At 28.3% G+C, this 13,359-nt stretch overlaps 1 protein-coding gene across 2 annotated transcripts in view; it reads right to left on the bottom strand.

Annotated features, from left to right (window-relative positions):
- Positions 1–11,079: 11,079 nt before the first annotated feature.
- Positions 11,080–13,359, bottom strand: part of LOC129907251 (protein eiger) — a 46,101-nt gene continuing 43,821 nt past the window's right edge. For both annotated transcript variants that reach the window (XM_055983365.1, XM_055983366.1), the window contains exon 7: positions 11,080–11,651. In XM_055983365.1, coding sequence (XP_055839340.1) covers positions 11,263–11,651 — 389 coding nt within the window. In that variant the 3' untranslated portion in view covers positions 11,080–11,262. The remainder of the gene's footprint in view (positions 11,652–13,359) is intronic.

Genomic DNA, 13,359 nt, shown 5'->3' with positions numbered 1-13,359 from the left:
AGTCTATCAAGTTAACTTTGAGAAATGCTTTTTATACCTAGCCAGGATAATTTTCTGAGTAGGAGGAACAATTATTATATTTAACTTAAAAGAGAAAGAGAGTAAAAGTTTTATACTTGAGAAAGAGCTGATATATGATTCACGTTTATAGGAGCTTTTTGTTTTCCCATTTGAATCAATATGCGTGCGCAAAATGTCTGAAGGGCAAGGTCGGTATACATCGTTTTCATAGTATTTTTTTTTTTATTGCAAAGCTATAAAGGACCTTTTTACCCAGCTTAACCGAAAAAAAAAATAAACATATTTTTTGAATTAAAATGTTATTGGAATGATCGAAACATAATAAAATCAGCAACAGATTGTTGAAAGTTTAAAAGTTGATACTGAAAATATGTCTGATGGTTCTCCAAATATTGTGCCTATAAGTTTTTGGAATTTTATTTAAGTTCGAAAATTCCAACCAACAAGAGGTCTATGATGGTGAAATTGTTTTGTGTATGTACGCTTAGGAGAGAAAATAGGGTATTATCTTCGGTCAGTTCACCTGTTGTTGAATGTTTGTATCTATACCTGAAGTATCTATTGTTGTATTGGGGTAGGAATAAAACCGATAAGAGAAAGGATTTGAACGGAAAGCACATACACATTTATGTATAAGTATTTGAGCATAAAGTTTTCAATTTAACGAGTGACAGCTGTGAAATTGTTGCTGTTGATTTTATGATTATACGAGTATAGCAACGTTTTATTTCTGAAGTTATAATGTGTGGGAAAGTTGCACTGATTTATTGTATATTTCAATAGTTCTTCGTGGGTATTGATTAACACATAGCTTAATAACTTTTTCATAATTTACTAAAAGGTAATTGATGTCTACACATATTTTTATTTTCATGTCCAGTTATTAAGGTTAATTAATAATAATTGTGGGATTATAGAAGCAAAAAATATTTTTTTCATTGTGATTCTCTTTTATCGCCATTGCTTTGATTCTTAAGAATATTGAAAGGTGCAAATTAACTAACTCCTGATGGCCTGTTTCTTAAATAAGATAATAATTAATAAATAAATTTTCCCGTTGCATATGTATAGGCGTAAAAAAGGCGTAATGGTCTTCTAAAATATATTTATTTTGCAAAAATTACCAATAACCAGAAAATGAAATATGTCTTTTATGGCGTGTTAAATTTCTTATACTAAGAAATATGTTTCTTTTTTTTGTTTAAGAAATAAAATACCTACTTCAAATTAATACAAATGGAAAGTGGGTGTGTGCATAAGATTGGATTCGCACTTTTGGAAAGGTCTTTTAACTGTAAGTTATGATTTTTCAAATAATTATGTTAAAAAAGTGACTGGCACAAATATCTTCTTAAACAGGGGGAACAACTTGTAACTCTCATACACACATTTGGAAAATCTTTTCAAAAATACCAAAGTTTTTTGACGTGATAACGTCTTATAAATCGATGAACCATGGCAGCATCCACGAAAAAGTGACGCCATTTTCTCCCGTTCCATCTGAAATTTTAAGCAGTGCGGCAAAAATTTTAATTGCACATTTAAAATTAACAATTACAAAAACTTTCTAAAGAAAGCTTATTTGAAAGATAATAACCAAATATTGAATACTAATGAAGGATTTTTAAAAATTCCATAATTTAAAAGGGTTAATGAGGGTAAAAAAAGATTAGGGGTCTCTTACTTATTTTTTTCTAAGTGTCTGCGTTTCGAAATATGCATTTTTGAAAACACCTTTTTTTTAAGGGTTATTTAGTGGAGTAACTAAAGCTCAAAAATTGGCAATATTAGGGAACCCGGCCGAACAGCTTAGATTTTGATGATCTTTTTTTTCAAACGTCGGTAATTAAAAATACTTTAAAGTCTATAGATTAAAAATTGCCGGTGTTGCCGTTTTGATTTTTTAAATTTTATTGAAGATTTTTGTGAACAAGAAAATTTTTTTTTCCAAAATTTTTCTTAAATTTCATAAATTAATTGATGCCAAAATATTGTTTAGGAAATTCAAGGAAAAAAAATATATGGGAGTGAGGGACAATCTTCCATAGTTCAAGCGATAGATGCAATTTTCTTATTAATTGACTTCAAACACAAAAAAAAATATTTGAACACAACGGCAACACCCACAATATACATTTTTTAAAAGCTAGAAGCTTAGTCATATATGTTAAATTAAAATTAAGTTAATTGAATGAACGGCTTTTGAAAGAATGGTAATTGAACTCAGATTTTTGAAAAAAAAATTATTGAAAAAATTTTAACACGTCGTTTTTTAAATTTGGTCGTAATATAAAATGCATTTATTTTTTTATTTTTTTTGGCCGCATTTATTATGATTTCAAATTATAAAAGAAAATTCCAATATCTATTACGGTTTATGAAAAAAACTAAAAAGTATTTCATTTTCGAAGAACTTTTTTAATAAAAGTTTTGAAAAAAAATGTAACTTATTTTTTTTTTAAAGTTCAACATCTAAACATAAAATTATTTTTTAATCATTTAATAACCCTTACTGTTGAAAGTTAAATAGCAAAAATTTAAAGTTCCTATTTACCACAGTCTTTGAGAAAATTAATTATTTCAATGCAAAAATTCAGTTTTAATAAAAAAAAAGTATTGAAATTGAAGTAATTTTTTATATTTTTTTCAAAAGTGTGATATATTTTACCTTTTTTGCTTCGAAATTCATCTGATAATATTTATGGCCAAAAATTTTTTTTTAAATAAATTCATATTTTATTAGAAAAAGTTTGGAAAAAAGTAATTTTAAATTTTTCTAATAACATTTTTTTTTTTAATTCTGAGTTTGAGGACCATTTTTTCAAAAAGTCTTGATTAAATTTAGTGGATTTAAATTTAAGAGAAAAGAATGAGCTTCTGGCTTTTTAAAAATTCATTTTAAAATATTGTAGGTGTTGCCGTTGTGTTCAAAATATTTTTTTTGTGTTTGAGGTCAGAATGTTAGAAAATTGCATTTATCGCTTAAACGATGGAAGATTGTCCCTTACTGCCTTCTATATATTTTCCTTAAATTACCTAGAGAATCTTTTGATATCATTTGTTTTATGAAATTTAAGAAAAAAAAATGGTTTTGTTAAAAAAAAATTAATTTTAATTTTTAAAAACAATACGGCAACACCGGCAATTTTTAATCTATAGACTTTAAAGTATTTTCAATTACCTACGTTTGAAAAAAAAAATCGTCAAAATCAGAGCTGTTCGGCCGGGTTCCCTAATAATTTGCTTAAGTTACTCTACTAATTTTATTTTTGTCTTTTTTTCTAAGCGTTCAAACTTATAGGACATATAAATATATTTTGAGCTGAAACAATAGGCTTTTAAATGATATAAAATTTATATAAATAAAATGCACGACTGGGTCGCACGTACTTGCTCTTGTAGTTCAAAGTGTCTTTATCTTAAATATCTATTGTAAATTTAAGATTTTGTTAAGTTTCGAGAAAAAAAATGTTAAAAAATCGAATGTTAACAAAATTAAATTTTTCAATTTTTTTTTTTGTTTTAACTTTAAAAAAAAAATTTTTATTTCAAAATGAAAAGAATTAGTTGTCTGTAAGTTTTCAATTAAGTTAGCTTATGCTTCGATTAAATATATGAACCTAAAATATAATGTCAATTTTTGGAAAATGGCAACACCATATTTCCGTTCTCCGAATTTTTTGAGAAAAACTAAAAAGAAATATTAAAAGGCCCAATATCTTAAAATGAGTGTTACATATTGTACTAACAATCCTATTAATTTGATCCTTTTATCACAAACTGCACAATTATTTTTCATACTTTTACTTTTGCACCTCACTCCTTCAAAATATTAATTTGTATGAAAATTTAATAAAAAATAAAAGCAAGCTATTTAAGTTTTGCATAAAAATTCAACATTCCATGGTAAATATAATTCATTTTTTGATTATTTTTGATTCTCATACGATGTATAAAATATATATGCGGTTCAAAAAAATGCAAAAATTTTCCATGTGCTGCAATGGTACCATTTCAAAAGTGTTCTTTCTCGCTAAAAAACACCCTTTGACCTGAAATTTTTTGATAAACATATTTTATTATTTTTTCTATGGTATATGAAACGTCCACACGAAATTTTATCAACCTACCACTTTTTTTCAAGGAGTACTTGATAATATTTTGACTCTTGCTCTTTGAGTAAAAGACAATTCATAAAGAGTCCAATAACTTTTTACATGATGGTCGAGACATTTTGGTATTGATTTTATTCGATTGGGCGTTAGAAAATACCTCGAAATCATGTATCATATTAATACAATATTTCATTGCCTATACTATGATATGCAACAAATCGAGTGCAACACAGAAAAAGTCTTGTATCTACCCTTCCGAATGGAATACAAGGTGGCCCAATATCTCAAAATAACTCTTAAAATGAGTACTACTAACGATGTTAATTTCATGCTTTTATCACAAAGTGCACGATTGAACTCTTTTTTAATGCTAAGCCGCCTCACAATCTTACCTTTTCTAGACTACAAACTTTTTTTCGTTTCGTTTTCGTTTTCGTTCACTTTGAATTAAATTTTTCTCGTGAAAATTTACAAAAATTAAGGAAAAAAATTGTGGAGAATAGTTGGAAAGAAATACCTGTACCTACTAACTACAGGATGCTAAAAATTTATTTGCATAATCCCGGTATGAATATGAAATAAAAATCAAGAAAAAGTTAAAACCTACATGCATTCATACTAACATTTTGGTTATGTATGTGCTCACTCTGCACTATGTATACCTCTACTTTTGAAATGGACTACTTTACTCTCAGTCTTGTCTCTATAAGAAATTAGATATTTAATTTTAATGAATTTAGTTAAAGTTGAAAGCCGCTCAGATGTACCGCGTTAAAAATAATTTTCAATTCATGAAAATGCAAGAAAAAAAGTTACGTATACGCCAGAGTGTTTACCAGATTTTTTTTTAATTTTTATTTTAATCCTTTCAAAACTATTTTTTATATTCTTTATAATAATGCAATCTCATTGACGTCAATAGATATTGCACCTTGATACATGAGACTATACAAAAAAGCATACTTCGTCATTCAAAATTCTCGGAATCAGCAGCGCATTTATTTTACAGCTTCCGTTGCATGTTTAATCAAAAGTTTTCTTTTTTCCAAGGCAAAAACTTGCGTTATCTTATTAACAAAAAAATGAGTACGGAGGATGTGAAAAATGAACATGGGAAGTTCTAATAGAATTATATGAATTTCCACGAATACTTGGTTTGCCCTCGAGCATAATTTGATTTTAATCTTATCTATACGATACTTTGTTCAACTTTTTCTTTAAGGATATCATCATTTCTGTTTCTTATATAGTCATGGCTTGTCATTTATTTTTTTTTTTCTGGGTATTATATCAACTTCGAGCGAGTGAGATATAATCTCTCACAAGTCATGTAAATGAACAAAATCCCTTCGTAAAACTTGACTAACAAATGAACAAAATCCTTTGTGAATAGTAAAAAAAAAGATTCTTTGTATTTTTCCTCGAATTTTTCAAAATACGAGTATGTTATTTTTGTCATCTCATCTCAATTACAATAATAACAAAGTAGACAGAAGGAAAAAAAAGGTCCTTCAACTCGAGAAACATCATTGAATACATAATTGGATTAGTTTATCAATAATCAAAAATGTCGATAGGCAGAGAATTCCTTTTTTTGTATTTTTTCCTAATATGTAGTCCTAAAACTAATTGGAATCCTTTTTTGGACTCCCCATCGATTTATATGCAGCAGCCTACATTCTTCCCGGCCTAGTCTGTATTTGAGTACTTAAAGGATTATAAAGGGGTTCTGTGGACAAATGGCGTAACAGGTGGAACTTACTTACACATTCATAAGGATATGAATGTGTGTATTTTATTTCACCTTAAAAGCCTTTTAAAAAATAAGACAAACAAAAACCAACACAATCTTTGAGTTTTCCCACGCAGAATCGAGCTTCTCTCCTATTCTTTCTCTCATTATAGCTTTTCTCTCTAAAAATATCATAGAAAAGCTTTTTTTTTCTTGTATAAAATTTTGTCAGCTCGATAAAAGTTTAATACTTGAATGGAATTTGCACGTATGTCTCCTTAATAGATAAAGGATGTATTTGTGAGGAAATATTATAGAGAAATAGGTAGTAGGAGTTTTGAAAAGAATTTTTGCTCCAAAACGTTTGTGGCTCCGGCTTGCCAAGTCATAGTTAGTGAATATGACTGGAGGACGTGAGAATGTGATGTTATAGGTATTTTTCTATTCGTGCGCAAGATTTTATAGGAAATGAAAAACTAAAAAAAAAAAAAAAACAAATATACTCAACATTTGAATCTTTAACTTTTGATCTCTTAAATTAATGAAGAAAAGTCATGTGTAGATACTAGACGTTTTTCTTATTTCAATTAAGTTGATGGAATTTTGATGAAGGTTTCTGTAGAACTTTGATATGTGTACAAGTAGATAAATAACAAATTTGAGTTTGATAAATAAGGCAAGTCTTCATTATATAAAGAGAATTATTATTAGCATTTTATCAGTTTGAGAAAGGTAGATAAAGAAGAAAGACATTTGATTATTATCATCATCATCATGATATCAAATTCTTGTGAATTTAAATAATATAACTTGTTTTTTTACTTAAATACTTTCGGGCAAGTATTGGCATATATATTCAGATCAAGAAGGACCTTAATTTATTAAATTCTGTTTTTTATCTTTTATTCTTTTATTCGGTATGGTCAGTTTTTCAACCCAACATAAAATGATGTGTAAGACGTAAAATAAAAGATATTTTCATCAGTTACACTATACAAAACTTAAGTAAAAATCTTGAAAATTGTAGTCACTCTGAAAAAGCTCTTTGAAGTTGGCCAAAATAAACCGAAGGACTTCAAATAAGTTTATAGATTTCATTGTCCAACACATAAAAATTTTCCAGACCGTTGTTTATCATTTCTTACTAAATTTAGGGTGCTGATTCCAAAAACAACATTAGTTGTTTTCTAGCAGCTCTAGTTCTTAAATTATTCATACATTGAAAGGCATAGAAATTCATACAAAATTTTTTTTTAATTTTTTTTATTTAAATTTTTTTTTGTATTTTTATTTTACTTACAAAATACAAAATATGCGAAAAAAAATTTTTCAAGCTAAACATCAAAAACGCTTATAATGATAAAATCTAAAAAAAAAATTGTATGAAATCACCCCCAAAATGTGAAAAATGAAAATATCTAAAAAACTAGAACTTCTAGAAAGCAACCAGTGTGATTTTTAGGCTAAGTGAATCCAAAAGCATAAGATTCGACAAAAAAATTTTCTGGAAAATGTTAACAAACAGTTCAAATAAGCATAACTTTAAAATAAGTACGAAATTACCCCCAAAATGTGGAAAACTTAAATAAACTTAAAAACTTAATAGTTATAAATTTTTCTGGAAAACTCTAATAAACGCTCAAAGTAAGGGAAAAATTTGTATAAATATTCCACAAATATGCAAAATTAAATAATTAAAAAACTAGAGCTGCTAGAAGGAAACCTTATTGAACCCAAATCTACAAAATTAGATCTTTCTAATTGTTGGCCAGTGTTTTTTACAAACCATTATTTATGTCGACTTAAAATCTACTTGCAAATAAATCTTAAATTTTACAGCAACTCCCACACTGAATACATTTATTACGTTGATAACCCATTTTTCTATGAAGCCTGGATAGAGTGCGTATAAATAGGTGCATACACGGAGAAAATAAAATAAGATGTTGGGTACCTTAAATCCCCCCACCTTAAAACAATAGCATTCCCGCTTGAAATAAATAAAATCCGCCTAATTTCTGTTAAATTTAAGCTGATCTTCATTTGATTTTAAAGTGAATTTTCATCTTAAAAAACCGATACAAAATTAAAATTTTAAAATTATAGTCGGACTTTAGCTTTTGTTGCAGTTTATCATACACTGAGCCAAAAAACAACGTAAAATCAATCTAAACCACTTTGAATCAATGGAAAATCACTACATTTTTAGCCTAAAGTGGAAAATGATTGAATCAAAGTAGCACACTTTAAATCAAAGCTGTTCACACATTAAATCAAAGTTGTTCACACATTAAATCAAAGTTGTTCACACATTAAAAAAATAAAAAAAGTAAAACTGGCATCCGCTGGGGATCGAACCTGCTATACCTGAGTTGACAAGCTTGTGCTTTACCACTGTGCCATCTCACTTATAAAAATTGATGTGACAAACTGTAAGTTAAGCATAGGACGACTTTTTAGAAAATTAATGAATATATTTTTCACCATTGATTCAATGTAGAACGGATTAAAAATTACTATGCGTTTTTTCTCTGGGTGTACTTATTTCAAACAGTGAGAAAGGCTAATGGTTGACCCAAGAGTTGTAGGTTGGATTCCCAGTGGCTGTCAGTTTTTTTTTTATTATTTAAATGTTTCCACATTCTCGATTAAATTAAGTGGATTTCTTTTATTTTTATGACAGAGTTCATCTTGGCAAAAAAACAAGGCAGAAATCCTCTTAATTTGATGTGGAATCCGCTTATTTTTTGGTGGTCTTTTTTATCCGTGATAAAAAGATTTGCCCGTTTAATTTATGACAGAATTCATCTTGGCAAAAAAACAAGACAGAAATCCGCTTAATTTGATGTGGAATCCGCTTATTTTTTGGTGGTCATTTTTATCCGTGTAGATGAGTTTTTAATTAAAGAAAGGTTTATATTGTGTTCTACATACATATATGCTGAACATTTTCAAAATTGGTGTTGGAAGTTTCAAGATATCTGAGCAGAGATCAGAAATAAATCTCAACCTTTTGAAAGGTTCCTTAATAACTCTTATTTGTCGCCATTTTCAATAAAGGTCTTAAAATAACCTTTATTTTTAAAAAAGAAAAATTTCCGTCAAGGTCTGAGAGAAACCTTTATTTTGTATTTTTTTATGTTTCGGTCAATTAGTGAGATTTATGGCTGAGAGAAAAAAATAAATCTCATCTGCAAATGTATCAATTCCTAGAGACATGGGCGTGGTGGCATATGAAAGTTTATATTCTCAGCTACCCGATAGTGGTATAATCGGGTTTTTGGATTTTTTTTTTCAATATTCCGAGAAAATCGCGTTTGAAAGTTGGTTTAAATTTTTTTTTTCGAAAAATACACGAATCTTTGAACGCTCCTGGAAGCTAAACCACTTGAGAACAACTTTTGTGAGTGATGCCAAATGATAGCTTGTGTCTTGGGCCTACGCTTTGCACATTGTCAGATTTTTTAAAAATAATCATCCATGTTAAACCGCCACATCATGCCTATTTTTTCAGAACCGGGCTTAACTTTTTTTTACCTTTAAGTTCTCCCTGTTTGAGAACACGTGCACCTACAGGGATGGGAATTGTACCCAAATGTAGGTTAGAGTCCCCGCTACCTTTTGGCATCAAAATTCCGAGATATAGCCGTTTGAAGTTAGGCGGGCGAAAACGCTTCTGGAAGCTGAACGCTTTGTCCTAGATATTAGAACGCATCGGTCTCCTGAAATATTCGAAATTGAATTGGTTGTGCTTGTCGTCCCAGCGACTCAAAACTCAAATCACAGTGGAAAACACATTTTCGTCTTTAGATTTTACTTTAAACGAAAAGAGATATAATCTTAGGTCTAAAGAACTTTGAGAGTCTATTTGGTTCATACATTATATAATACATAAACTTAGAAAAAAACATGCTCTTTATATTTATTTTTGCAAAATAAAGACATTCTTGACCTATTCGACATTTTCCTTACCGAAACATTTCTTATTTTGACCAACATTTGTCACAATTTGTTTTACACCTTGAAGTTTTAATAATACTCAATATCTAACTCAAATTTTAGATAATCACCATGAAAAAATGTATGGATTTTTTAGTTTTCAAAAAAAGATAAATGTTTTGAAAATTAAACTTAGAAGATAAGATATTACAATTTGAGGTCAACAACACAGGATTCTCCTGAACAAATTCCAAAAAAATCTTGACGTAATGGAATTTTCCGGTCTAAAACAGCTTTTAAAATGCAACTGAAAAACTAGAAAAATAAATATGTAGTCAATTTTTTAAATGCATTTACAATTCGGACTAATTATGAAAAAAAAAAGATCTTGCTATGATCACCAAGGCAAACATTGTTTGTATACAATTCTTATCAGTTCACATTACACGCAGCAATTCCATCTCTTCTTTCAATTCAACACCATTTCAACTGCGTAAATAACTTAATAAAAATAATAGCACAAAAATTCATCTTAGTTCAGTGTAAAATGTATTAATAATTATGTAATTCGATATGAACCAAATAATTACAAAATTTTTATAATCAAGCATTGTAAGAAAAAAGGTTGCGTATACACCACAGTGAACTGTCCAAATATTTTCTTTTAACTCATCATTAAAAAAAAAAAAATAAGATGAGACGCTGCTTTTAACCTTCAAGGAAAATTTGTCAAGCCTTATCTATAAGTCTATGTTCAATTATGCCATTGGCATTGGGGGCTTAATAAATAATAATTGTGGTAATGTAAAAAAAAATCATGGAATTCTATAGAAGACATCAGAATCTACCATTTTTGAAAGAAGAAGCACAAAAGTGATTTGACGGATGGTCTTCCTCTAAAAAATCGACAAAATTATTGTACTAACAAGTCATAAGAATAAGTAATTTTCTTTTGTTCTCAAAGCATTTAAATTTTAAATAAACCTTTCTTTGCAGTCGCATGGTAGCAGTTTTGCTGAATTAAAATAAAACATATATTTTCAAACAATTTTTAATTCATATTTTTTGCTTAGATATAATTTTTTTTATTTTTATTTTTTTTTATATAAAATCGAATATTTACAAAATAAATATATACAGATACACATTAAGAATTACAAAAAAATAATAATAATTTTATAGCTTCAGTTTATATTTATATATAAAATTAACTTTTAAGATCTTAAAATTAACTAATATACAATATAATTTTCTCATCATAGAATATGGCTTTTGATTGTTTTTTAGTTTTGTTTTTCTTTTATATTTTTGGTTATTTAACTTAAAAAATAAACTTAAATTTTATTTTTTTGTTCGTTTCAGTTTTGTTTTCGTTACAGTAGAACAAAGATTATGAGATTATTTTCTACTGTTTTTTTTTTTTATTTATTTATAAACTGGCCTATTCAGCTTAAATTAAATCTCGCCCAGTTTAATTACACCAAAGAAACTTTTAGCATTTGTCAGCATAACAACACGATCCTGATGAATATCACGCAAATGTAATTCATCATTGCCTTCCAAATAAACAACACCACTTGTGTAGCACGTGTGACTCTTAACAGTATTTGTTGGGACAAACAAGGCACACTGCAGGAATGGTTGAATATTGTGATATACCACGAAGCCGTTGCGATCAAAACGATTGTCATAGTAAATCTGAGCATATACAAAGTATAAGCCACCTTCTTTGACAGTCAAAACGCCGTGATTCAATTCGAAGGCTTTGTCCATTCCAAGTGTTCTGGCCCACGGATGTGGTGCTCCAATGTAGACATCACCATCATGTGGTAGTTTATTGTGACCTAGAATAGATTTTAAAATTGTTTATGTGTTAAAATTTTATTTATTAACAAAGTACCAAAAATATAAAAAACAATATTTTTTTGGAGTATTTACTCATTAAAGATAATTTAAGAAAAATGCCACACGTTCACTATTTTTTCGGCAAAAATATATTATTCAATCAAATTTGATTTATTTAATTAAGATGCATTTTCGGAAAAATGTTTTCGAAATTGTTAGGGTCATTTTTTAAAGAAAAATTCAAAATACATTTTTTTTCAAATTAATCAAAAATTTGAATTTAATCACGATAATGAAATATTTGAAAATATACTTTGCAGGATATTATTGTGAGTGAATTTAGCTTTAAAAGTTCACACTCGTTTGTGGAAAGCCTTAAATTAACCGTTATTTTGTACAAATTCATAAATATATATAAAATTTTTTATATTTGTTTTAATCCATTCGGAAGCCAAAACAAATATTTGCATCAAAGCAACAGTAACTTTTAATATAAAATTTGTTCTTGTTTTAAAAACTGTTCCTTAATTTAATGTAGTATTGTATTTGAGCGTAGTTTTCTATTCGAAGTCCGATAAATGCTTTAAGCTAAAATTTTATACAATTTTTTTTATTATCAATTAAAGCTGAGTATACAGGCTTTTGGATCTTAATATTAATCTTGAGTTTGAAATACAAAATTTCCTTGTCATTGCACTAAGAAACAAAAAAATATTTGTAAAATTTAGATTACGAGCTATTTCTAAGAAAAAATAAAAAATCTGAAAACTTTCAAATATTTTTTTTTAATTTTTAATACGAGCGTTTTTTTTACGTATAGGTATACAGTATTTCAAAACCCACAAAAAAATATTTTTTACACTGAGGGAAAATCAATGAAAACCACATTGATTTAACTATTATTCGGAATGATTTTGAGTTGAAAATGAACATTATAAAATCAACGTAGAAAAAAGGTTAATTTTTGATGGTTTCGTATCTTAAAGTCACATAAATCAAAGTTGTTCATCATTGAAAGAAAGACGTTTCAACTTCAATTTATTTTTTTCCTCAGTGTAACCTTGACATTTTTTCCACCAGTGTAGTACCTACAATTACATAATCGCACATTAAAAGTTACATATCATCTCCCTCAAAAATGATTTTTTGGCTATAACGATAAAATGTCATATTTGCTTCAGAACAATGAACCCGAGTATGTGTCTATATTCCTCAATCTCTTGGTTAACCTGGCTTACTCGTCGACCAAAAATACTGTCAACGCATTGAGGGGTATAATGACACTCGCACTGACATACAGTTTTTGGTTTTGACATTGCATGTTCTTTGACAGACTGACGAAATTTTTTTTGGTGATATCAGAGAGTCGAAGGTTTGCCAAATTTCGTTATCCGTAATGCTAGCTTTAGCAACTCCCCATATAACATTTTCGAGGCACTGCATATCTTTTTATTTGTATGCATTTAATAATTCTAACAAAGCTGCGTTTTTATCTCTTCTCTAAGGCTAGGCGCACACATGCGATTTTAGTCGCGCGATTATTCAGTCGCAAAAATGAATCACATGGATTTCAATGCCTATGAACACACATGCTTCCCGCGATTAAAAATTTGAAAATTGTGTCTACAGTCATTGAAATTCTTGTCATCTAATGTGCGACTGAATAATCGCGCGATCAAAATCGCATATAAAAATTCAAATATTTAA

Source organism: Episyrphus balteatus, chromosome 1, assembly GCF_945859705.1.
Source record: "Episyrphus balteatus chromosome 1, idEpiBalt1.1, whole genome shotgun sequence".
NCBI classification, from domain to species: Eukaryota; Metazoa; Arthropoda; class Insecta; order Diptera; family Syrphidae; genus Episyrphus; species Episyrphus balteatus.
This window is presented reverse-complemented; position numbering and strand designations above follow the sequence as displayed.